Source organism: Fimicolochytrium jonesii, assembly GCF_025526975.1.
Source record: "Fimicolochytrium jonesii strain JEL569 chromosome Unknown EV422scaffold_4, whole genome shotgun sequence".
NCBI lineage: Eukaryota > Fungi > Chytridiomycota > Chytridiomycetes > Spizellomycetales > Powellomycetaceae > Fimicolochytrium > Fimicolochytrium jonesii.
In genome coordinates, this window is record NW_026515671.1 from 700,005 (window position 1) to 722,366 (window position 22,362).

General features: G+C 53.0%; 6 protein-coding genes across 6 annotated transcripts; 3 read left to right on the forward strand and 3 right to left on the reverse strand.

Annotated features, from left to right (window-relative positions):
- Positions 1-285: 285 nt before the first annotated feature.
- On the reverse strand, positions 286-2,126 carry EV422DRAFT_310935 (Pre-mRNA splicing factor PRP21 like protein-domain-containing protein). The gene is made up of 5 exons (XM_053066182.1): positions 1,573-2,126; positions 1,342-1,506; positions 827-1,276; positions 543-754; positions 286-476 (listed from the first exon to the last, which is right to left on the reverse strand). Exons 1-5 carry the CDS (start codon positions 1,670-1,672, stop codon positions 444-446), a joined length of 960 nt encoding a protein of 319 aa, XP_052928079.1. The 5' UTR covers positions 1,673-2,126; the 3' UTR covers positions 286-443.
- EV422DRAFT_310989 (putative methyltransferase-domain-containing protein) lies at positions 1,848-3,085 on the forward strand. The gene is made up of 4 exons (XM_053066184.1): positions 1,848-2,017; positions 2,088-2,130; positions 2,201-2,301; positions 2,374-3,085. Exons 2-4 carry the CDS (start codon positions 2,093-2,095, stop codon positions 3,018-3,020), a joined length of 786 nt encoding a protein of 261 aa, XP_052928080.1. The 5' UTR covers positions 1,848-2,017; positions 2,088-2,092; the 3' UTR covers positions 3,021-3,085.
- A 1,173-nt stretch (positions 3,086-4,258) lies between these two features.
- Positions 4,259-10,102, forward strand: EV422DRAFT_564901 (chitin synthase-domain-containing protein; the record flags this gene model as incomplete). Its single annotated transcript, XM_053072244.1, has 5 exons — positions 4,259-4,620; positions 4,688-4,968; positions 5,041-7,931; positions 8,006-9,238; positions 9,317-10,102. The coding sequence occupies 5 exons, from the start codon at positions 4,259-4,261 to the stop codon at positions 10,100-10,102; spliced, it is 5,553 nt and encodes a 1,850-aa protein (XP_052928081.1).
- A 1,326-nt stretch (positions 10,103-11,428) lies between these two features.
- Positions 11,429-13,569, forward strand: EV422DRAFT_311104 (uncharacterized protein). Its single transcript, XM_053066186.1, has 3 exons — positions 11,429-12,408; positions 12,504-12,632; positions 12,719-13,569. The coding sequence occupies exons 1-3, from the start codon at positions 11,556-11,558 to the stop codon at positions 13,339-13,341; spliced, it is 1,605 nt and encodes a 534-aa protein (XP_052928082.1). The 5' UTR covers positions 11,429-11,555; the 3' UTR covers positions 13,342-13,569.
- Positions 13,570-13,796: 227 nt separating this feature from the next.
- On the reverse strand, positions 13,797-16,583 carry EV422DRAFT_493584 (Sec23/Sec24 trunk domain-containing protein; the record flags this gene model as incomplete). Its single annotated transcript, XM_053067679.1, has 7 exons — positions 13,797-14,009; positions 14,093-14,196; positions 14,278-14,371; positions 14,443-14,564; positions 14,636-14,830; positions 14,900-15,184; positions 15,257-16,583. 7 exons carry the CDS (start codon positions 16,581-16,583, stop codon positions 13,797-13,799), a joined length of 2,340 nt encoding a protein of 779 aa, XP_052928083.1.
- Positions 16,584-19,116: 2,533 nt separating this feature from the next.
- Positions 19,117-21,890, reverse strand: EV422DRAFT_519263 (core-2/I-branching enzyme-domain-containing protein). The gene is made up of 5 exons (XM_053069580.1): positions 21,356-21,890; positions 20,901-21,279; positions 20,212-20,812; positions 19,886-20,140; positions 19,117-19,816 (listed from the first exon to the last, which is right to left on the reverse strand). Exons 1-5 carry the CDS (start codon positions 21,490-21,492, stop codon positions 19,365-19,367), a joined length of 1,824 nt encoding a protein of 607 aa, XP_052928084.1. The 5' UTR covers positions 21,493-21,890; the 3' UTR covers positions 19,117-19,364.
- Between the last annotated feature and the right edge of the window lie 472 nt (positions 21,891-22,362).

Here is a 22,362-nt window from a genome sequence, read left to right on the forward strand (position 1 = left end):
CACATTTGTGGGAATGCGCTCCTCGAAGGAACACATTGCATATGAATCTATTTCGCGGCGAAGACAGGCTTGTTCATCTGAAGCGATGCCTAGCAGTGCAGACAGCCCCGCCCTTGTCAGGGCGATAATCTGATACCCTCCGATATGTACATTCTTACACACACTGTACAGCTAATGCAAACAATCAAACGATTCCATGTTGCAGGCTACGTCCGTGTATCTTCATTCCTTCGGAGACCGCCTTGACGGAAAGCTCAGCGTATATGTAATCTATGTAAGCTACAAGTGACCACTGCGATCGTAGCAGCTGCTGTTGCTTTCATCAGAGTCCACGAGTTTCGGATAAGCCAAACGCCGGTATGTCGGGGCGGAAGTGGCGATGTCGAGCCAAGAAGAGAAAATCTTGTTGCTGTGTGCTGAGTACGTCGGCGGCATAGGTTAGTCTAGTCTTCGTCCATATCCATATCTTCGTCCATCTGGAAGGTAAAGCGGTGAATCGTAAGTGCTTGCCTAACTGCCTCTTAGCACTCGTTGAGACATACCTCCACCTCCATTTCGGCGCCATCAGCATCTTCCGTGACTTGTGGAAGATCTTCAAATTCGAATGCAAGCGCTGCTTTCTTCTGCGTCAAAGACATGCGTTCCAGATCCGCCAGGTTCAGCGGTGGTGCCAGGGCCATCCGCTCATCCGCCTCTACGAACTCAACAGTGTCGACGATGACAAAGTCGTGCCAGTCTATCGACGCATATGCAACTGATAGAGGTACAGAATCATGGTAAGTAACGTGACGGCCAGTAAATCAGAGTGAACTGACTGGAATATTACCTCGCTCTTCGTCTGCTTCCTCTTCCGCCTTCTTCCTCTCTTCCTCCTGATACAGCCTAAATGTCACGCGCTCATTGATCCGCTCCAGCAGCGCAAACTTGTTTTCCACGTTCTCCCGTAATCGTTCATTCAGCGCTGCTGGTGGCATCAGAACCTTGGTATATTGCTCCACCAACTTTGTGAAAAACGGAAACAAGCTGTGGTTGGTCCGCAGGAAGTCGAACTGGTAATTCCGCATTTCTCGTTTCATCAATGCTATCATGAAGTCCCGTCCGTTCCGTGCCACCAGCTGTGCTGTGAGTTTCACTACATCCAGATCCTGTGCTGACATCGAAGGCACGTCTGCCATGAATTCGTATGACGCTGGCTCTGGTGGCTTTACTACCGGCTCAGGAACTGCCTCCGCAGCCGGCTCTACTTTCCCATCCTCCGGCCCCTGCTCTGGTGCACCTATGTAAAGGTAGTCAGATTCAAAGTCTGTGAATTGATAAAGGCAATATTTTGCTCCCACGTACCAGTTCCTTCCCTAGCTTCCGCAATCTTGAAGTCATAGTACGCACGGTAGGGATCCGTTGGATTTAAGAAGCAGAACTTTGGGTTGAATCTCTCCCTCTCTCGCATGCGCTCTTCAAAGGAAGGACCCATTCGGGCTACGAAAACGGCCGTCTTGTCGACGATATCTGGAAAGCGGCCAGGGAAGTTAAGATGCATTGTAACGAGGTCAAAGACTTGTAGCCGACACATACTCTTAATTTCTGGCGGGGGGTAGATCAGCGCTGGACCGCCCGGTGCACCTCCATTCCCCGCAACGCCCTCCATCCCTGTCCCCGCGACTGTTGCTGCCATGGTGATTGTCTTTCGTGCGATTCCACCCACAAGGGTTGGTGATCAGTTGGAGTGAAAAGAGGGGAGCCGCAAGGGTCTTATGTGCCTTCACGCTCTGCAACGGCGTACGTCGTCGTGTATTGGCGGGTGACTTGCTGTTGGATGTGGGGAAGAAATGACCGAGAACTTTTGCAGAGCTCCCGCGCGTTGGAAGTTGGAACTCGTTGAAATGTGAACTTCCTCTCGTTCCGTAAATTACAGTATATACGACTTTTAGTACGTAGCCATGGCCACCGAAGTGGGAGCCCCAGAAGCTATGGCAGAAGACACCACCAAGCTGCCCCAGAAGCGCTACTTTCGCCAACGGTAAGAACTCAGGGATTCCCCTCGGTCGTTGTTCAGGACTCAAAACTTATGTGTCTTTTTGTTCCAACAGCGCGCATGCAAACCCCTTTTCCGACCACCAACTGGTGTAGTACGTACTCTAGCTGTGCTTTCGTCCAGCAACTTCCATCTCACCGCTGCTTACCCCCTACGGTCTTGTTTTAGCTCCATACGCCCGGAAGACTATGACTGGTCAAAACACTACCCTGCCTGGTTCCCAACCAAAGCTGGACAGGAGGAAAAGTTCGTCGAGTTTGCTGATATAGGTGCGGAGCATGCTCCCCATGAGAACGATGAATGGGATCGAGCTACGGTTGACACGAGTTTATGCTGTATAGGATGCGGTTATGGAGGACTTTTGACCTCGCTCTCACCCCTGTTTCCGTCAACACTCATGCTGGGCATGGAAATTCGTGTCAAGGTCGAGGACTACGTTCACAAACGCATCGAAGCTCTGCGCGAACAGAACAAAGAGAAGGCGATAGATGCGTCCGGATCCTATCAAAATATCTCCGTTATCCGGATGAACGCCATGAAGTTCAGCCCCAATTTCTTCAGGAAGGGCCAACTCTCCAAGATGTTCTTCTTGTTCCCTGACCCTCACTTCAAGAAGCGCAAGCACAAGGCTCGCATTGTGACATCGACGCTCTTGGCAGAGTACGCCTACATGCTTCGTGTTGGAGGCATTCTGTATACTGTCACCGACGTGCGCGATTTGCACGAGTGGATGGTCAAGCATTTGGATGAGCATCCTTTGTTTGTGCGAATGAGTGACGAAGAGCTGAAGGACGACCCATGCGTACCGTGCGTTATGCAGGAGACGGAAGAGGGGAAGAAGGTGGAAAGGAATCAAGGCGACAAGTTCTTAGCTGTTTATAGACGAGTAGATGTGGATTTTTCACTAAATTGGAAGGGTTTTCGGCCAATTCTCGGCGATGATGGGGAGGACGGAGAGGGCGGCGCCGACGACGGAGATGATGCATAGTTAGACACAGTTATACGGTAGTTGCAAATGAGACGCAGTCCGCGGGAGTGACACATTAGTGCGCAAACACCTGGTGATGTTGGAGTTCCGAGCACTCTTTTGGTAGACATCTTGGAATGTCCAGAGCTCATCATTGATGTCCTTTCGAAAAGAACCTTAGTGGGCTCGAATTCAGTTGAGAGAGTGGAAGGCGGGTACAGCGAACGGTCGTATACATTTCCAATACACCTGGTTCGACTTCCCAGTTAAACCGAACGATTATGCTACTGCTCATTGGTCGATAAAACGGATTCCTCTTCGTCTTCGTTTTCCTCCTCGTCGGCGCCTTCGGTTTCTCCATCCTCTTTGTCAGGAACATTGGCGTCAGAATCGGCTTCCTCCCCATGCACGACTTTCTGATGCGTTTCCTTCAACTTCGTTTTGCGAGATCTCCAATGGTCTCTTGAGTTGACCTAAACTCTGGAGACTCGTGGAGTACGTATCGTGAAGGATGCTTTCAGATTGTGAAGTGATGCTGATGCCTGCCGATTCGTCGTTATGAGCGGCGCATGTTTGAGGCGCTGTTCACGGTGCGGCCCAACGACCGACGCGAGAAAGTTGAAACACCACCGATGCGCGGGGGAGCACGGGGTGATGGGGGTCCGTGACCGGGGAGGCGGTAAAGGCTTCGGTTGTTTCTATTCCTGAACTTTCTTTTTTGGCGCCTGTTTGCGCGTTGCCCTTCAGTAATGGAGGGAGTGGCTGCTGCGATCTGATGATGATTTGATGAGGGAACAAAGAAAGGTGAAACAACGACCTGTGGAAGCCCCGGCTGCCTGTCTTTTCCCAACCCCTCCCCTCAAAGAAAGGCCGTGGGAACATCTGTTCAAATCTTTCAGAACCTGCATCCACAGAGACTTTTCTGGTAGGTGCGTGTATATAGAACGTATCACATAGAAGGACCAGGGGACGAGTAAGGAGGGCAAGAGGGAACACTCGCTCTTTGCTGGTCGGAAAAAACTTCCCACCACCGCTCCGTCCACCACTCCGTCACTCTCAGCAGCTCAGACTTGATTGTGGTCAGGGTAAAATCGGTGTATATACGCTCGGGCGCCCGATAGCAGCTTCAAGCGATTTCACCAGCATAGCACAATTACTCGCCAGTAAAGGTATGTGGTTTGGACAGCTGGCTGCGATGTGGAACAAAACGTCACTCACGATGTTCATTTGTTCTTTTCAACTGTACAGCTCCATAAAGTATGGTTCGACCTGGTCGTAGTGGTGCGAACCCGTTCAGTGCCACGGCCACCCAAGCCGCCACCGCAAACTCGGAAGGTTGCGAAGACCTATCGCTCCCGGCTACCCCTTTCACAGTAGAGCAAGTCACGCGGAATCTCGTGGCTCGTCTGAGCAATGGGGAGCATTACACTCGGGTCGGCGCTCGGTGCCTGCTTGCACTGTCGTCGTCGAGAAACGGTTCGGACGCGCTGAGTAAGGAGTATGCCGATGCATACAAGCAGAGTCCTGGGACTGTTTCCCACCCTCCCCATGTCTTCCACATTGCAAGCTCTGCGTACCGTCACATGGTTCGCAGTCAGCAAGATCAATGTGTCATTCTGAGGTGAGCATCATGTACAACCCACCGCTTTGGTACAGAACTGTCCCACTCATACCGCCCATTTTTCCAGTGGAGAGAGTGGTTCAGGAAAATCACAATCTCACAGGTTCATCACGCGACACCTGTGCGATCTCAGCAAGACCTCTTTGAAGAAGAGCAAAGTGCATTCAGCAGTTCTCAAGGTCGACTCTGTCTTATCCGCGTTCGGAAATGCGCAGACGCCCTTCAATACCGATGCTTCATGCTACACGCGCTATGCCGAATACCAATTCGATAAGAGGGGTAAGATGGTTGGCCTGAAGCTTGTCGACTATTTGCTCGAGAAGTCGCGAGTTACAGGAGCCGAAGATGGTAAGTCGCGGCGAGTCGGAATCGTTTGGCGTCTGGACATGGTCATTGACACACGTTTTGTCGATCTTATAGGTGGACGAAGCTTCCACATCTTCTACTATCTGTTGGCCGGTGCTACACCTGACGAGAAGATGCAGTTGCACCTGTCGGACCCTGCTCACTTCCACTACCTCAACCAGTCGACCGTTCGAGTGGCTACAGCTGACAGCCTGGTAGCATTGGACGAGCTAAGGGATAACCTGAAGTCCCTCGGAATCGGACGCAGACAACAAGCCCAGCTCTGGCAACTCTTAGCTGCGATCCTTCACTTGGGAAATATCACTTTCCATGATGACCCCAACAACACGCAGGAGTCGTGCTCAGTGCGCAACTATGCACAGCTTGAGCTCGTTGCAAGCCTGCTTGGTCTCCACCCCGCCGCAATCGAAGCTGTCCTCACATACCGCACAAAGAGGGTCGGCCGCGACATTACGTCCATTTTTCTGAATGCCGACGGAGCTGAGAAGCAACGTGACAGTTTCGCACGCTCCTTGTACGCTGTCGCCTTCAGTTGGATTATTGAGCAACTTAACAACAAGCTCTGTCAGGAAGAGTCTGCGTGGTCCACTTTCCTTGCCGTCCTTGACGCTCCTGGTTTTGCGGGCCGGGATATTACTGGGAACGGATTCCACCGTCTCCTTGTCAACTACGAAAACGAGAAGCTGCATAGTCTCATCAACGAACAGCTCTTCGATCTCCCTCGCATCGCGTTCACTGCCGAAGGTCTCGCGTTCAGTCAGAGTGATTTCACAAGTAACCGGGAGACTCTCGCCGTCTTGTCTGGCCCGAAGACTGGTGTCCTCCAAATTATCGATCAAGAGGCAGCTAGGGGTACGAAGGACTCGAAGATCAACGAAAAGCTATACGGTGCTCATGGGCAGACCGACAACACCGCTTTCGTCGCGGCCAAGAAGCCCAAGCATTCGTTTGGAATCCGCCATTACGCTGGAGCGGTCGAGTACGACACTCGAGGATTCTCGGACAGTGACTCGGACATTCTTCAATCTGACTTCGTCACACTCGTTCGCGGTAGTCCCGAGCAGGCTGGAACTGCCAATATGTTCCTTCGTGCCATGTTCTCGGACCGCTTGATCGCCACGCATGCCAGCAAGCGTGACGGCAAGGCGGTCTCTGCGTCCAGCAAGGGTCGTAACCCATCCGTTAAGCACCGTCGCAACAAGAAGGGACAGGACGTGGAAGAGGAAAGCTCAAGCGATCCTAGTGACACCGTCGGTTATCAGTTCCGCCATGCGTTGGGGGAGCTGCTCCCTACCCTGAGCGATGCGCAATCCTGGGTGATCTATCACCTCAGGATCAACGATGACATCTCGAGCAGGAACGTCGACCAAGAAGCTGTGCGACGACAAGTGCAATATTATGATATCTTGGCCCTCACTACCTGCACCGCGGTGGTGTACACCTTCGCTATGACACACGCAGAGTTCCTGAAACGCTACGCAGTGATTGTCAGCCCATCGGGAGGGGACAACAGGCAAAAGGTTCACGGGATCCTGCTTGCCAAGGACTGGAAGGAAAAGGATGCTGTCGTCGGGTCGTCCCGCGTGTTTCTCTCCGAGGCCGCGTGGAAAGCTCTGGAGCTGCAATTGGCGGCTCAGGAAGCGCAGGAAGTAGACGCGAAGGATTCCTACGATGCCTCCGTCTACGCCCGGTCAGAACACAGCATGGACGATAATATCAGTCATTACGAGTCTGAGATGGAGTTCGAGCGCGAACCACGAAAGAGTAGCTCGCAGATCATGCTCATCAAGAATGGTGTAGATTTGGAAGGAGGCTATGGGGGTAGCGAAAAGTCTTTCAGTCCCCTGGCAAAGGATGGCGTCGTCGTCAACGAGGTTCCCGTCAAGGCGGCGAAGAAACCGAAGAAGAAAATGACCGGAACTCGCTGTCGGTGGTTATGCTGCACATGGATGACCACCGGTCTCATTCCTCCCTTCTGCCTTTGGATATTCGGCATGAAGCAGAAGGATCGACAGATGGCATGGAGAGAAAAGGTGGCGCTTTGCTTCATCATCTTCTTGATGAACTGCGCCATTCTTTTCTTCATCATCGGCATGGGCTACTTCATCTGCCCGAAGAAAGCAGAGTTATCCCCGGGTCAAGTCTCAAGCAAAGTCGGCCTCGATGGTACCGGCATGGTTCACTTGTACGGGTCTTACTATACCGTTGCCTCATCTCTCATCAACGACGAGCCCAACCACCCCACGAACCAGGCCCTGTGGAAAGACAACATTCTTGGGCACGATATCCGCCAGCTGTTCCCAAAGCTCGATGCTACAGGCTCCAACTTTGCAAGTGTTTGCCCTGGTTTCACTAAACCAACGACGTTCCAGGAGTTTGTTGAACTACCTCCCTTGAGCTGGTCCCCCCACAGCACCGCCAAAGTTGACCCCTCATCACGCAAAGGAACCGTCGTTTGGGGTCCTGAATCCTTCGCAACCGCCCCGTCAAATCGGTACTTGATCGCGTACGACAGGGTCTACGATGTTACCCCAATTGAAGGTCCCAACTCATTGTACAAGCAACAACGTGCGGGCGGCCCCTCTTTCCTGGAGACCGACAACACCCGCACCGGAGGTGCCGACAACTACGTGTCGAACAAGATCTTGAACCGCGCCAGCAACAACCCTGGAGACAGTACCGCGGACTTTGAGAAGCTTCGTACATCCTTCCCCCAGGATTTCGCCAGTATCAAGAACTGCATGGATAATCTTTTCTATGTTGGTCAAGTGGATCACCGTAACGACCTGCAATGTCAAGTTCCCAACTACGTCATGTTGGTCGCGTCTATCATTATCGTCGCTGTGGTTGGATTCAAGTTCTTGGCGGCACTTCAGTTCACCACCAAGAGGAACCCCGAAGAGCACGACAAGTTCATCATTTGCCAAGTCCCTTGTTACACAGAGGTACGTTGATGAGCATAATGTTTGAAAGCTGATCGCCTGGCAGGAACCTTTCATTGACATGTTCGCTTTTCTAGGGTGAAGCTTCTCTGTTGCGTACTTTGGAGTCTTTGGCCACCTTAGATTACGATGACAAGCACAAGCTGCTCTTCGTCATTTGCGATGGTAACATTGTCGGTTCCGGAAACGACCGCCCCACGCCTCGCATCGTTCTCGACATTCTCGGAGTCGATCCCAATGTTGAACCTGAATCCCTGAGCTTCCAAAGCCTGGGTGACGGAAACAAACAGCTCAACATGGGCAAGATCTACTCTGGACTCTACGAAATCCAAGGGAAAGTCGTTCCCTACATTGTCGTCGTCAAGGTTGGAAAGCCCACCGAAAGGCAGCGCCCTGGAAACCGTGGAAAGCGCGACTCGCAGTTGCTTTTGATGCGTTTCCTCTCCCGTGTCCACTTCAACCAAGCCATGAACCCGCTCGAACTCGAACTCTACCATCAAATGAAGAACGTCATCGGGGTCGACCCCTCCTTCTACGAGTACATCTTCATGGTGGATGCCGACACTGAGGTTTACAAGGACTCGCTCAACCGTCTCGTTTCGAACATGGCCCGTGACTCCAAGATCGCCGGTATTTGCGGTGAAACGCAAATCTCGAACGAACGAGACTCATGGGTATCGATGATCCAAGTCTATGAATACTTCATCTCCCACAACATGGCAAAAGCCTTCGAATCTCTCTTCGGAAGTGTTACCTGTTTGCCCGGTTGTTTCAGTATGTACCGTGTTCGTACGCCGGTCAAGAACATCCCGCTTTTGATCTCCCCGACCGTCATCAAGGATTACTCGGAGAATGTTGTCGACACGTTGCACTTGAAGAACTTGCTCCATCTCGGAGAGGATCGATACCTCACTACATTGATGCTCAAACATTTCCCTAACATGAAGACGAGCTTTACCGGTGACGCCAAGTGTAAAACCAACGCTCCCGACCGCTGGTCCGTGCTTCTCTCGCAACGTCGTCGATGGATCAACTCCACTGTCCACAACTTGCTCGAGTTGTTGTGGTTACCTGAGATGTGCGGCTTCTGCTGTTTCTCTATGCGCTTCGTTGTGTTTCTCGATCTTTTTGCGACATTCGTGCAGCCTGCCGCTCTGGGTTACATCGTCTACCTTGTATGGTCCGTCGCTACGCAGCATGACAGCCAGTTCCCGTTGATCAGTATTATCATGTTGGGAGCCCTTTACGGTTTCCAGATGATTATCTTCCTTCTGAAGAGGGAGTGGCAACACATTGGATGGATGATAATTGTAAGTTTGCAATGCTTCTGTTCGCTCTGTCGTATCTCGTAGAATTACCTTACTAACTGAGTTCCCATGCGTATCTAGTACATCCTCGCCATGCCGATCTTTGGTGCATTCATTCCCTTGTACTCCTTCTGGCACTTTGACGACTTCTCGTGGGGTAACACCAGACAAGTTGAGGAAGGAGGCAAGGTCGTGGAGAAGCCGGTCGCTGAAGAAGACTTTGACCCGAAAAGCATCCCTCTTCGCAAATGGGCCGACTTTGAACCTGAACGTCTGGAATTAGAGGCGGATACTCGCTCTCGACGCTCCTCGTACCACTCTGGCTCCGCCGGCGGCTCGTCTGGGCGATCCAAGGGGCACGCCGCTTCTGCGTACAGCGGGTCAGTGTACGGAGGCGGTGCTTCCGTTTACGGTGGATCCGTGTACGGAGGAGGTCCTGGGTCAGTCTATGGAGGTTCACAATACGGTGGTGCGCCTTACCCAGCACCGCCATACCCTGGAGCACCTAGCATTGACGCTTACACCAACCGGATGAGCTGGGGAACACATTACTCTGGCCACCCGGGCGCACAACCCGACTTCTCCGGCCTGCCACCCGTTCCACCACCGGGCGCCGCGCAACCGCTGGCGCGCAAGAGCTCGCAGCGATCTGCATACAGCGCGTCCTCAGACTCTGCCCCTCGGGCGCTTCCCTCGGACGACGAGATCCTTCGCCAAGTGCGGCACATTCTCTCCACGGCCGATCTGATGACGGTCACCAAGAAGAGTGTGAGGGAGGATCTGAGCAAGTTCTTTGGAGTTGATTTGAGTGCAAAGAAGGAATGGATTCACCGATGCATTGACGGCGTGTTGAAGGGCGAGTTATAGAGAGATGACATTCCCGCGTATCTCCCCTTCCGCCCCGCATCTATGGCGTCTTCTACCAACCCCCCCATTATTCCCCACCGTTCCATTTTGGACGCAGTTTTTTTCTGTCCTTTCCCGTCTCTCCCACCTTCATTTTGGCGTGCTTTTCTTTTACTTTATTTAGAGTTGCTACTTTCCCAGTACTTGCATCTGTAATTGCCTTGCCCCCTTTTGTATTTTACTACGTTCCTAATATCGCTAGTCGCATTGCGGTTTGGTGCATATAAACCGACGGAAATCGGTGCGCCATTGGCTTTTGAATCATTGAACGACGGGCTGATGTTCGTGAAGATCCGCAGTGACATCATCCATTTCAGGACCGCCCGTGAATCGTGATGATCCTGTCTCCCGTCTCCCAGTGAGCTCCTGCTCCGAGCAGGGACGATCCTCATGTCGAATTTGCAGCAGTTGAAATTTGATGGAGACCATTGAGAAACGCTTGAGAGAACCAACGGCTCCAATCAGCTGAATACGCTTCTTTTACCTTCTATTCCCCGATGCTGCATGAGCACGCACCGGCACCCCCCCCCCTCTGCCCCCATGCCCGCTCCCAATAAGCATATCCTTGAGGGATTTCAATACACGAAGAGTTAGGATCTCATGATTCTCATGGGGGCATTATGTGTAAACGGATAATGCGATCTGAGTACCGGCGAAAATCCCTTCAGAGGCACAGGGGAGACATTTGCAAAGGCTGGGAGACAGCGGGCTTCGTCATTGCAACGACAGAAGTTCAAGGGTCCTCCGCGCGTAGAACGCACGCGGCAAGGAAACGGATGGAAACTTGCCGTCTTCGCACCGTACAGTAGGCTGCCAGATATCAGGTTACGACGCCCCAAGGACACATCATTCCGAGCATAGCCACCGGCTCAAGTTGCCGACCCCCATGCAAATCCTTTCAGCACGACGGCTAGCCCAGGGCAGGACTGACAGCTGGCCGGTGACTTCTGGGGTTGCACAGGGAGGCTGATATCTGGCAGCCTACTGTATGTGCGATTTACGCTTTCTCATATCCTCGCAAAGGAATTCAGGAAGAGGCCTTGTATGCTATGTACCATATATAAGCTGGAGGCTATTGAGCGTCAGCCTTGCCCGAGAAAGACACTCAGATCTCCGCCCTCTCCAGTTTGAACGGAACAAACCAATGTCAAACCGCTAGTCATCCTACCCATCAGAATCGACACCAAACGCACTACAGCTTCCTTGCCTCTACGACGCTCGATACTTCTGAAGACTTATAAGCTTTCGCCGCCGTGCGTTACTTCAGTTTCCCATCGTTTCAAAACCCACTCCTTCGAAACAAGCGGCAATCTCAAATCGGGAACCACTTCTGTGCCCCTCCAAGGAGCGGACAAACGCACCTCGCAACGTTACTCCAATGTCAATCTCATCCTCTAGTATGTCTTAAGGTGTAATGGACGGCATGAACGTGGAAAGACGTTGTGCGCGTCGAGCCGTTGGCCTTTGCCACGGCATCTTATCACAGATAAAATCAGGTCGGCATGTTCCGCGATCCGACATCGACAACGCACTATGCGTCCTGCAGATGTACGAGGAGATGTGGGGATATCTGGACGATGACAGGGAGTCGGGCGTAGCCGATTGGAGTATTCCGTTTGAGTTCAATCAGAGCAGATCCCATCCGTTGGGACAGCGAACAATAGAGGGACAACCTCAGGCGGAGACGGGACAGACAGCAGATCCAAACAGGAAGCAATCGCCGCATCTTCCGCCGGAAGTGCTCGCCAGCATTTTTGCGCATCTTGATGCCACCCCGACGATCGCGCACAATGAGGAGTCCGGGCAGCAGAACAAGCGAACGCAGAGAGACCTTCTCGCCTGTTGCTTCGTCAACAAAGCGTGGAAAGCGATGGCTGCCCCCTTCTTGTGGAAGAACCCCCGATTATGGTCACCGCGAGGTCTCTTCAAGCTGGTGTACTGTTCGCGGATATCGAGGTTCAGCTTCAATGGGAATCTCGGCACCGAGGTCCGACGTTTGGATACCATGGGCCTGCAGCTGGAGGAGCCTCTCCACACACCGCTCATTCGCATCATGGCATCGACGTTCCCGAACCTGGAGATGCTACGTTTGGGCATCCGGAACTTTCATCCAAACACCATCGAACACGTTTTCGACCTCTGTCATGATATTCAATGCTTTGCCCTGCGCGGCGACCCATGCATATCGTTTGACGTGTGGGGAGAGTCGTCGGTGCCACATTTCATGGCAGGCATGAAGAAACTGAGCGCATTATGCTTGCACAATGGTATGCACCCCTCCTGTGTTTGGTTTGGTCAAGGAGGTGATCGGAACTCGCTCACACTCATATGCTCAACTCACCCTCGTCCGCGCTCTTGATAGTCGTATGTGATGCACAATCGATGCGATTCTACCATTGCGTCCTCAGCTCCATGACTAGCACATTGCGACACCTGAATATCGGACGGACATGGGTCGGCGATGAGATTGTCACTGCATTTGCGAAGTGTTGTATGTGTCTACTGCTTTGGCTTCTTTGGTGGTGCAGGGAGAGACAGTGACCGCAACTAACTCTTTCTCTCTCAATATCTTCCCAGGCCCTCACCTCCAAACATTTATCCTGGAAGAGAATTCAGCGCTAACCGACGTCGGCATCGAAGTTCTCGCCATGTCCTGCCGCGACCTCCGCTTCGTCAAGCTCCGAAACTGCATACACGTCGGCGACGACGGAATCACCGCGCTTGTCAAACGTTGCCGCAACTTGACGGTGCTCGGGATCAGCTACACGCGCTGCACGGACGCCACGATCCAAATCATCGCCGAAAGATGCCAGCATCTTCACACTCTGTTTATGGAGGATATCCTCCTCGAGTCGGAAGACACGATCATCAAGATGTTGGAGATGCGGGGAAAGAAGCTGACGACGCTGGCTATGGCTTCTACCGATGTCATCTCGCAGGCCACGGTGGATGCGCTCATCTCTTACTGCCCTGAACTGCGAGAACTGGATCTTGCCAGTTGCGGATCCGATAACCTGGCAAATCCAATCACGGAAGCGTCCATCGATAGGTTGGTCGACAGCTGTCCGAAGCTTCGCACGCTTTTGGTCTGTGGCGTGGATGGCATCTCGGACGAGTATCTTGATAAACTGTCGTCCCGATTGTCCACAACACAATTCTGGCTTTCGCCGCCTGATGAGCTCACTGGGTGGATCGAATAGTTTCGGAACCCCTTCAATTTGTCATTCCATCTGTAGTTTCGTTGCTCTTGAACCATCGAGAACTCGCAATCATCCACACAGTTTGGGGAGGCGATGCCAATGTATTTTGATCTAGGCTCCATAGTGTAAATTCAACGCAAGCGCATCAACGAAAGTGAATCAAGCGTCAGAAGCATTCTGTTTTCGGCAATGCCCGCTATAGTTACACGTAAATCATTATGCACATAGATAGAGAAGATGCCAACCGGTAGGCAGCCCGTCGCGAAAAGGATTGTCTTTTCAAAGATCTTGTCCCCGGCTGCTCATAGATTGTTACGCTGCCATCGACACTCGCTCGATAAGGTCGAAGTCTCCAAACGTCATCACGGGTTGGACAGCTCCATCTGGATTTGTCTTGAGGTAGAAAGCCCGGGTCAGTTGTGTGCTCGAGTTAAAATTGCTAGCAAACCGGCCACTCACCTGTGGACAGCGACCAAATAATCCACGTAACCCATATTGTCGAGGTTCTGGTCCTCCACCAGTAACTGATTGAACTCGACCTCTCCAAACTGATCCATCTGCTGCCGGACGACCTGGAGATGCAGATGGCGAGGCCGGTCTTGCTGAACGCCGGCAAGGATTGCATGCACACGTTGTGATGTCTCATTCTCGAAAACAGGTAGCACTCGCTGCCAGATCGGAAAACAAGGTGTCAGGCATATATGTTTCGGAAGTTGAGAGAGACGAGGTTGAGAGACAACCCGATCATCACCTTGCTGGTGTCCACCGCCTCGATAGCCTCGACGCCAAAGACTTCGCGAAGGAATGGTTGGGGAATCTGTCTCCCTAGCCATATGATGACTTGCTGACCATTTTCTGTGACAGGAAGTACGAGTTAATTGATTTCATCGCATCTCGATGTAATCCGGGCATAGCTCAATGAGAGGGCCACCGCACCTATTAGATAAGCGCCTGCCGGATTGAGACGTTCAGCGGAAACGCGAATGCTTGGTGGTAACTTCACGCGACCCCGTTCATCAGGTTGCCCGTACTGGTCCGGAGGTGAACGTAAGAAGGCAAACGAGCAGGATAGATGGAGTGAAGGAGTCATGTGTCACCTACCGGTGGTACCAAATCGTGCAGTTGCATCAATCGTGGATACAGTAATGGGACGCTTTCTGACACCCCTAATGATTTCAGCACGCGCATGTTGAACACTCGAATGTCGCTGGGGAGGTCAGGACCTGGTTGCAGAAGAGAAATAAGCTTCGCTGCTGAGAGAGAAATAGTGCAAATGATGAAGTAGGTTATATACCGCCGCGGAAGGCCTTGAGCTTCAGTACACAAAGCGTATACAGAGCGTAGAGCTTGTAGGACTCTGGAAGAATGAGCTGTCCAGGCGATGTTGACGAGGCCACATGCTTCCGATAAGCGCTGAGAACTTTCACGCATTTTTCTCCCAGCTTTTCGCGGACTTGTTTCAATGAACTATTCAAGGTTTGAGCAACAGCTGAAAAATAAAGCACTTTGAGCTCAGGTCACCAAAAGCAAATGAGTACCGTCTGTATAGAGTTCTCACCAGCCTTGCACAAGAAGCAGATAGTAGTGTCCATCTCTGCGTATCGGAACACGTTGCCCAGACCGGTGGTATTTGGAACACTCAGATTGTGCACGCGGATTCTGCGTTCTCCATTTGCGGTTGTGTAAAGAAGCGCAGCTTGGAATGCCGACTCTTGCTTTTCGTCCAGCTTGCCATCATGTTTGAGGGCAACGCCAATAGCCTTGCTGGAGTCGATTCCAGCAATCTCTACGTCCGTGATATTTTTCATGTAGAAATTGCCGAAATGTTCCGTGACCTTGAGTCCTAAGCAAGGGACGCAAGTTTCAGCATTCCATTCCGAGAAAAAAAAATACATCGTCGAATTTCCCCTCTTACCGTTGGACACGCGTATCCTTAATAGAGCGTCGAATCCGAATGTTCTCGTCAAGGATCGCTTGAAATCGTTCACCAGCTTGAAGCCATCGCGACCATCGTCAAAGTTCGGGTAGAGGTACAGATCGCCACCCGTCAAGGCCGATAACCCGCCAATCGTGGCGACATCAATGTATGCCGATGGGAACAAAAACATATCGATACAGACACCATTGGTCGCGCAATCTTGTCCGAGTTTTGTCCAGAAGTACTCCTGTGGCTCAAAGAGCGTACGCTCCTTATCGGTTCCGAACAGCTTTGGATCCTCCCTGCTCTTCAACTGACCGGGTCCGAACGTTGGCAGCATAGTCTGGAACACGCTCAGCTTCCCGCCTCGATCCTTCAATGCCATGAAAGCAGCCTGGACGGCGGCACCGAGAACAGGCTCGCTTGTGCGATTGCCTTCGAATATTGTCGGAAGCGTATCGAGCAGGTTCTCGATGACGTGACGTGATTCCCGTGGGTCAACCAAGAAGCCTTCGTTTAGGGGAACGAAGACGTCCGCAACGTCAGATACGACCAGCATCTGCGGTTGCTCAAGTCCAGGCGTCAAGTTGTAAAAGTGGACGGCCCTGTCAAAGGTCATGATTCCGACCTTGGCCTTCTGAGGCAGGGTCCTCTCATCGTGGTACAAGAGCTGCTTGATAGCTTCGACGGCCCTCTTGAGTATACCACTCTGAATAGCGTTCCATGAAACATCGATCGCAAAGACGTACGAGACCGGCACAGGCGGTCGAGCACAGTATTCTTTCGAGGCAACAAATTCGATCGTACCCTTCCTCAACTCCGGCCTCCGCATCAGATCCATGCGGCGCCCACTCATATCCAGGTTCATGAAATACTCGGGTGGCACTTCGTTCTCGAATGAGCACAGGTTGCAGACAAACTTCCGTCCCCCATCTATAAACTGGAAGTAAGGATTGACATATGCTTTGCAGCGGTTGCATCGCACAGGCCCCTTTTCTCCCATCTCCACAACCTCGATTGGCTCTTCACCAGGACCCAAATCCGCCAAAGGCTGCACTACGAGTCCGAGAGGGATCGATGCCAGATTAGCGAGATCGTCTGTACATGGAATGTTGTAAGTCGTGAGTCGCGCAAAGCGGGGGTTACAGTTCCCTTCGTCAATCGCGTGGAATACGGTAGTTGCCAAGGGTGGAACAGCTCGGGTAGCAGTCGAAAACGATTGGTTCTCATACACCGCTTGGTCGTTCTCTTGCACCAGGATGGGGCTGGGAACCTGGTTAGGGTCGATGCGAGAGCGAGGCGGCTGTGCAGGCCCTGCCTGCATACCAGGGCGCATACCGGGCTGCATGTTGGGTGCGAAGCCAGGCTGCACGCCCGGTTGCACGCCTTGTTGGAGGCCAGGCTGATAACCTTGTTGCAGGCCGGGTTGCATACCTGGCTGCAGAGATCCTTGCATACCGGCCTGCGTCAACTGTCCGTACGATTGTCCGAAAGACGGAGGTTGAGCGCCGAGCCCAGGCGGTTGCATAAACTGTGGCGCTCCGTGCTGCATCATCGGCGGCATTTGATGCTGCACCTGAGGCTGCATCGTCGGCGGCATTTGATGCTGCACCTGAGGCTGCATTTGAGGCTGCATCTGAGGCTGGCCAGGCAAGTTAGACTGGCTGAACTGTTGACTCAACTGAGGGATCCCCGGCATCCCCGGAGCGGCGTTCGGGGCTCCGTACCCTGGGGCACCAGGAGCTGGCATTACTGGCATTGGTGCTCCCGGCTGTTGTCCGTGTAAATCCGTCATGGAACTAGTAGGCGAAGCGTAGACGCGCTTCGCACGTGTGCTCCGTGTGCCTGCTCCTGGCCCCAGTTGCATGTTCGCCATTTGATTCGTAAGATTGCTAGAAGAAGGCGTTGTTCCCAGTGCTGGTGGAACTGTGCTCCCTGGAACCCCTATCCCAGCTCCAGTCGGTGTCCCGGATGAGCCCACGTTTGGCGCTGGTTGGCCTCCTGGCGGCACTCCATTTGCAGCGAAGGACGGCATTCGCTCCATAGAAGCTTGAGGCGTCGCTCCCTGTGTTCCAGGTGGGAGACTAGGCCGTACGCCGGTTGATTGTCCGAGGGGTTGGCCAGGTTGCCGGAAAGAATCTACCCAATCAACATGAGGCCCAGCAAAACTACCACGAAAGATCGGGATAGCCATTCCTACCTTGCGACTGTAGCACTGGCCTGGATGGCGTTTGTCCCTGAGCCGGAGGTGCTTGACCGGGTGCGCCGGGCCGAAAAGAATCTTCGCCAAAATCAGTACAGACCAAAGGGCCGACATGAGGCTTCTTGGCAAAAACTATGCTTACCTTGCCTGGGCATGGGCTGTTTTGCGGCCTGATTCGGAGGGCCGGAAGGCTGGGGGAAAGACGCTGCAAAAAGATTGGAACAGTAAGCTCCCAGCATCATGAGGAGTTTCCTAGAGAGTTCCGTATGCAATACCTTGGTGTTGAAGGGGAGGTTGCTGGAATGATGCTACCGTCATCGAAATAAACGACGCATGTCAATTCATGCGGTCCACAACTTATAGGGAGGCCATCGAGCGTCTGTGATGCATACCTTGGTGCTGCAGGGGCGGCTGGTGGAAGGAACCTGAAGACAGTCCCATTTTGAGTACGCTCGACAGGAGCACGCTAATCAAGCAACAGGTGACATACCTTGTTGTTGCAGGGGTGGTTGCGGAAAGGAAGCTGCGAGAGCAAAATAGTCAACCAAACGAACACGTAGAGAAGCGCCTACTTCCGCAGTAGCCTTCTCGTACCTTGTTGTTGCAGAGGTGGTGGCTGATGGAAAGAGCCTAAGTAAAGGAAGTCGCTTCCATTAGCCAGGCGGAATCGAGTATCTTGTGACAAATGGAGATTACCCTGTGGCTGCGGCTGTGATGTATGGTGGAAGGACGCTTTGAACGCGGAAAACAGTCAGCACCAAACGTCCTCTGTCCATGCCAAGCCTTTCGCACTGGGAGCTTACCTGCATGCTGAATGCCTTGGGGCCTGAACTGCTGCTGTCCAGGCTGTCCGGGCTGTCCAGGCTGGCCAGGTGCAGGTGCTTGGCCTGGCGCTCCTGGTCTTTGCGGTCTGAACATGGCTGGGGAGTTCGGCAGGGCTCCTTGCGGCGGAGTGAAGGGTCGTTGCTGCTGACCGATAGCAGGGGCGCTCTGCTGTTGTATAAACGGCGCAGGTCGTTGCGTGGGACCCGGACCCGGCCTCGCCGGGTTATGGGGACCAGGTGGCGGAGGAGCAGACATGACGTTCAAAGAGCGAAACTACTAGAAGGCTGAAAGAAACGCTTATGCCTAGCCCGACTCTCGGTGGACGAAAGAACAATAGGAGCCAAAGCTAGAGGTCGCCAAGATGCCCGCAGATCTGTAGGTAGCACATATAAGCAGATGTGCATGCGGTGATCATTATGAAAACGAGCACCGCGTGGGGGCGATGGGTCGGTCATCTTCACACTTACATCTTCCGTAGGAAAGCTTTCAACGACGGTCGAGCAGCGGGATAGCTAACCAGCCGACCCTTGTGGGTCCTTTTTCTCTTTTACGAGTCCGAGGATGGCAGTGTGCGAGGGCAGGGAGTACTGGGCAAGCTCAAAGGCGGCGTGGCCGTCCGTGGGTGGATCTGGAGGGGCGAAAGAAGACTTTACGGCGAGTTGTCCAGAACTGCTTCTTACCCGCTAGCAACGGCTTCTCTCCCACTCCCACGCGGCCCTGTCAAACTGTCAAAACGAAACGCGTTTGCGAGCCCCACGCACTCAGCACAAGTTGCAAATGGAATCCTTCATCAAGGACAGGTCGTTTTCATCAGTCCTCGTTGTGCTCCTGCGTCGAACAATCGTTGGCTCCAACGTCTCTAACGTCTTCCGCCCACCTCATCGTCCACCTGCTGGACACAACCACCATCTCCCTTGATAAGCCAGAAAATCGTGACGTTCACTGTATATACATAGATTAGACGCTGCACGCTGCACGCTGCATTATACACAAATACAAACAGCCCGTCTTCCCGGAGTAAAGGTTCAAGGGAAGGTCTCCGGGGATCTACGGCTGCCTCTTGTAATCTCGTCCAGATCAGTTCGCCGGCTGCGCTTGTGCCATTACTTTGATGTCCAGCATCTTTGGTTGTTCTTGCTCCAGGAGCCCGGCTTCCTGCTTGTCATCCCCCGTCTCCTTCCCTAGTTCAGCCTTTTCCCGAGCGTCCGCCGCGTCAAGCTTCATTCTTGGGGGAGATGCGGCCACATTCGCATCATGCACGGGAGCCAGCTTCTCCGGAGACACTGGTGCCTTGGCCAGATCATGCTTGTCGATATGGTTGTTCTTCAGCCATTCTGCGAGCTCGGGCGAGTCCTGCGTGTTGACTTTGCGGATGAAAAAGTACTTCGCTTCGGCCCCACGAGGCTCTTCAGGCGGAAAAAGATGGATGTCCTTAATCGTAAGCTGGGCCGGATGTTGCGCGTTGAAGCGGAGATAGCGCTTCTTGTCTTTCACCACCCTATGCGAAAAGTAGGGATGGTTGCTGATGACTGGAGACCAAGTGGGTAGGGGCAGTGTGAGCATCGAAGAAAGATGCGCATGACGAACATCACCCTTACCTGTGCAAAAGTATGCCTCGTCCGGAATCCACATGTGCTCCATGAATGCCAGCATGTGCAATCCATCTATGTTGGTTCGCAGATCTCTAATAAACTCGGATGTCAGGATCATCCACTGATGCTGCTTGCAGAGACTCCAACTTGGCAATGGTGGGAATGCTAAGCCAACTTCTGGTGGGTGAATGGTCGAGTATTCGATCGAAGGTCTATCCATGCGACCGAAGTGCGGTCGTACCGTCCGGCCAGCGATATCCGCTGGCAAAAGATAAGTTGTTATCCAGTGAGACCTAGACAAGGCATATCTCTGAGGTTCGAATCAGACATACCTGGATCTGTCCACCATTCGATATGCTCCATCCCCTTGTGCTTAGTCGAATTCAGGGTCTCATATATTTGCTGACTCGTCCGCAAGGGCCAATCATGCGCGGAAAGATTGATGACATACTCCCAGTCCGCCAAATCCAATAGCTCCCAAAACCCGCTCAGCTGCATCCACACGAGACTAACATGGCCCCACATGCCCTCATAGGTCGTTTGGGCAAGGAAGACGTTCCCAAGCCTTGGCGTGCCGACAACATCATTCCCAGACCCTGCCTTGTCGCGGGCCTCGATCCACGCCTTCACGGTGGCAGAGAGCTCGGTAGCTAGCACGTCGACGTGGATCAGGAAGATGGCATTCCCGTCGTCCAGGATTTCGATCATGTCCTGTAATTGCTGCCATGTGCTGACTTTGTGAATCATCATTAAGTATGCTAGCTTGTACTTGCGTCGTGGGCCTGGTATGAGCGAGTCGTGGGGAGCGATGGAAGGAATGAGCTTCCCGTAGTAGTTTAATGGATCGATGCGCTTCAGGAGGGGTTCTGACGAAATGTTGACGTAGGGGTTGGCGCCTTCAGCTGTTGCGTAGCAGGCGTAGCGATCAGCGTCCTGCATGGGAATACACATGTGAGGATGCTGAACAAGTGAAGACCATGCCGATTCTACATCCGAGGATAGGCTAGATCTGTTTCCTCACCTCATCGTAGAGTGTCTTATACCGCTTTGTCAAGCGGCGCTTGGTATCAATGGCGGTATCGTCCAGTAACTTCACTAGCTCCGAGGTGGTGGGGTTGATCTCAGCGATCGACCCTCCTAGTGGATGTATACGCGTGAACGCGTCAAAGGTCGCCCCATTTAATATGGAGCAATATTGAAAGCCCTCAAGTTTGATGTAGCGAGCTGGGAGAACTGAGGCGACCTGCCGCATGAGCTTCTTGCTCAAGATGCCCCAACCCGGTCCCCCCGCGGCATCGTCCTCGGCAATGTCGATGTCCACGGCCGCGGCAGCGGGTGATTCGGCACCCTGAAACGGAAGCTGGTCTGCAAAACCTTTCCCTCGCGTATATCTGTCATCGCTGCGGCCGATTAGTATGTTGGAAACGAACAAGTCGCGAAACGCGAGGCAGAAGACCCCAAGGATGAAGTTCGTACCTTCGGACTCCATATATCCCACCAGAGTGCGCTATGGACTGAACTTTGTACGAGGTAGCGGTAAATGCCAAGACAGCAGTGATGCACAGTGCCCACGCGACCCGCCGGCGAAGAAGCGCTCTGCCTTTCAGGGACATGCTAATAAACGGGTCGGTTCTGACTGTTCGCAGTATATGGATTGAAGGTGGGGGTCCAATCCCGCTTTTCGCCGGCGGTATACTACGGGTGAAATAGGCTCGATGCGATGATGATGCGAGGGCCAAAGCTGGCGCTGTATGTAAACGGACGAGTCGGAGCGCTATACTCTTTCGAACTTTCAATATCTTCGGGGTGTAGAAATGGAACAAGCAAACAGGTCCAAGGGGTTTTATGGCGCGACGAGTGGGCGGGAAGTTGCAACCTGAAGTACGGACGAAAGTGCCGTGTTCAGCCAGTATGGAATTTGGAAAGCGAAAAGGATTCTGAACACTGCCCAGAAAATTCACTGGAATGCTGCACTTGAAGTTCTCCTGCTCCGTCGCTCCTGAGCGCCTCACTTTGTAGTCTCTACGCGTCAAAGAAGTCCGGGGAACGCGTCTCGCTTCAGTGCACCCTGCCCATGCCCCACAAACAACCAGATTGTCGGATGGCTCCGCCTGCGGGCTGCGGCCTGCATTTCGCAAGACAATGTGAATTATGCAATGTTGCTGCAGCTGCTGCACGCAAGGGGCGAGGTTCTGGTCTCCCGGCCGTACTGTACAGTACACTGCGCCGACGGGGTCCCCCTCGTTGGCATGCCGTCCATCTTCCATTGGAGCCTTGCGGGGCTTCGCGCGGTTCAGTAGTAGATACTCATGGTAATCTCAAGCGCTGCTTATTTCCAAAGCGTCACTACAGGCATTATGGAAAGTATTTGGTATGTGCAGGGGGTTGGCTGTCAGATAGCCATTGGGCGTGGAGGCGAGATGTGCCCCACCGCGTGTTTTTGCGCAGGCGGACTCCGAGATTCCGAGAAGCAGCCATTTGAC